Consider the following 2118-nt stretch of genomic DNA (forward strand, 5'->3'; position numbering starts at 1 on the left):
TAATGTAACTGTTTTTTTTTTTTCATTGTTGGAAACTGAACCCAGAGCCTTGTACATGCTAGGCAAGCATTCTACCACTGATCTACATCATAATCCTTTTTATTTTTTATTTTGAGACAGGGCCTTACTAAGTTGCTTAAGCAGATCCTTGAGATCCTTTTGCCTCAGCTTCCATTGTCACCGGGATTATAGGTGTGTACCAACATGCCTGGCTCCCTTAGTTTTTTTTTTTTTTTATAGATTCTAAAAAGCTTTCATACATAATTAAAGTATTCACCCCAAAGTGTGTTCAGATACATTCAGTTTCTTTCTCTGTTTATTGCTTCCCTTTTCATTTTGTTTCTGTTATGATGATGGTAGTGGTGGTGGTGGTAATGGTTGTATGTGTGGCGGGGGCCAAGGAGAGGAGGTACTGGGAATCAAACCCAGGGCTTTGCACATACTAGGCAAATACTCTACCACTAAGCTATATCCCCAGTCTCTTTTAATTTTTTCACGTTTAGAAGCTTTATGTGGTCAAGTCTCTTTCTCTTTTCCTTTGTGGCTTTTGCATTGGGATTTTGCTTACTTAAACTACTGTGAATTGCAGGGATGCTGATAGAGTGAATCTGAGAACCCACCATGCCTGTGACTATTGATTCAATTGGCCAAAGTAGAGAAGCTGTCAAGTTGCACCCTTGAAAGCAAGATGGGTCACCAACAGCTCTATTGGAGCCACCTGCAAAAATTTGGCCAGGGTTCTCGCTCTTGCCGCCTGTGTTCAAACGGGCACGGTCTGATCTGGAAATACGGCCTCAACATGTGCCGGCAGTGTTTCTGTCAGTACGCGGAGGATGCAGGCTTCATTAAGTTGGACTAAGTGATCGTCCTTGAATGGATTACCCAAGACAGCCATCCAGTGAAGGAGAACATGCTCACTCTTTGTACATAAAATAAAAGTTCTAAAAAACTTCCAAAAAAAAAAAAATAGAGAAGCTGTCAAGACATGAGTTTTGCTTTAATTTGTGCTCATGTGGGATATTTTATTTGGAGAAATCTTAGCAGAATGTCTAAAAGCATAAAGTAATAACACTGGAGGAAGTCATTTGACTTTCCATAAGGGAATTTCCCTAATTATTTTTTTTAAGAAGTTTCTGGTTCACTTCCAATTTCTTATAATCATTTGATAAATATCTATTATGTGTTTGATGGATGAAAACAGTAAATGAATAAAGGCAGAGAGGGGTTCTAAGTCATCAAGTGATGACAGGCATAAGAAGGATCCAGTTGTGTTCAGGGGCAATGAAGTCAGAGGGATATTTTTTTTTTTGACTCACATGTGTGATAAACCCTGAAATAAAAGGCAGTGACACTGTATGAGGAAAGTGTGTGTGAATTTCTCCAAGTTCAACTGGGTCTGTTTAGTACCTTTTATGGATTCACCTGATTAGGTCAGGCCCACTCAGGATGATTTCAATCATCTAGTTGGAAGCTATCTATGCTATTTTGTAACCATTAATGCTGGAAGTAATAACTCTGCATCTCTGCCCTCCAGAATGTCCCCCTTTCTTTACTGCTTTCTCCATTTCCTAATAGTTACTACCAATTAAGACTTTTGACTAACATTTTCTGTTTTAAAAAGTGTACATTTCTTAAAGGATTCTTAATTTAAATCTAAAATTTATGTTTTTCATCACTTCGTGAACTCAATAATTATTTTTTTTAAGGCTGCACAACAAATTACCACAAATTTAACAGCTTGTTCTGTAGCTCAGGAAGCAGGGCACAGTGCATCTGGTTTTTCTGCTCAGGGTCTCACACAGCTGAAACAGTGTCAGGAAGCTATCTTCATCTGGAGGCTCAATCAAGGGAGGATCCCCTCTGAAGATCCTTCAGGCTGTTGCCAGACCTCATCCTTGTAACTGTAGAATTGAGGTCCCATGGTCTTGCTAACTATTGACTGGGGATCATTTTCAGGTCCCAGAGGTCACGCTGAAGTACTTGCAATATGGTCTTCTCTCACACTTTAAAACTCTCACCTCAAAAAGGGTTCAGTACTTTCAGTTGGTCACTTGATTAGGTCATGTTCACCTAGGATATTTTCACTTTTGATTAACTCAAAGTCAACTATTATATGGA

General features: G+C 39.0%; 1 protein-coding gene across 1 annotated transcript; it reads left to right on the forward strand.

Moving 5' to 3' along the window:
• The first annotated feature begins 674 nt into the window (after positions 1-674).
• On the forward strand, positions 675-967 carry LOC308637648 (small ribosomal subunit protein uS14-like). Its single transcript, XM_081274233.1, has one exon. The coding sequence runs from the start codon at positions 689-691 to the stop codon at positions 857-859; it is 171 nt and encodes a 56-aa protein (XP_081130359.1). The 5' UTR covers positions 675-688; the 3' UTR covers positions 860-967.
• Positions 968-2118: the final 1151 nt, after the last annotated feature.

The sequence above is a fragment of the Spermophilus citellus genome, assembly GCF_964194105.1.
Source record: "Spermophilus citellus genome assembly, chromosome: 18".
In the NCBI taxonomy this organism is placed as follows: Eukaryota; Metazoa; Chordata; class Mammalia; order Rodentia; family Sciuridae; genus Spermophilus; species Spermophilus citellus.

Excerpts from the sequence above, each read along its gene's own strand:
- LOC308637648 (XM_081274233.1), top strand. The coding sequence starts at position 689 with ATGGGTCACCAACAGCTCTATTGGAGCCACCTGCAAAAATTTGGCCAG.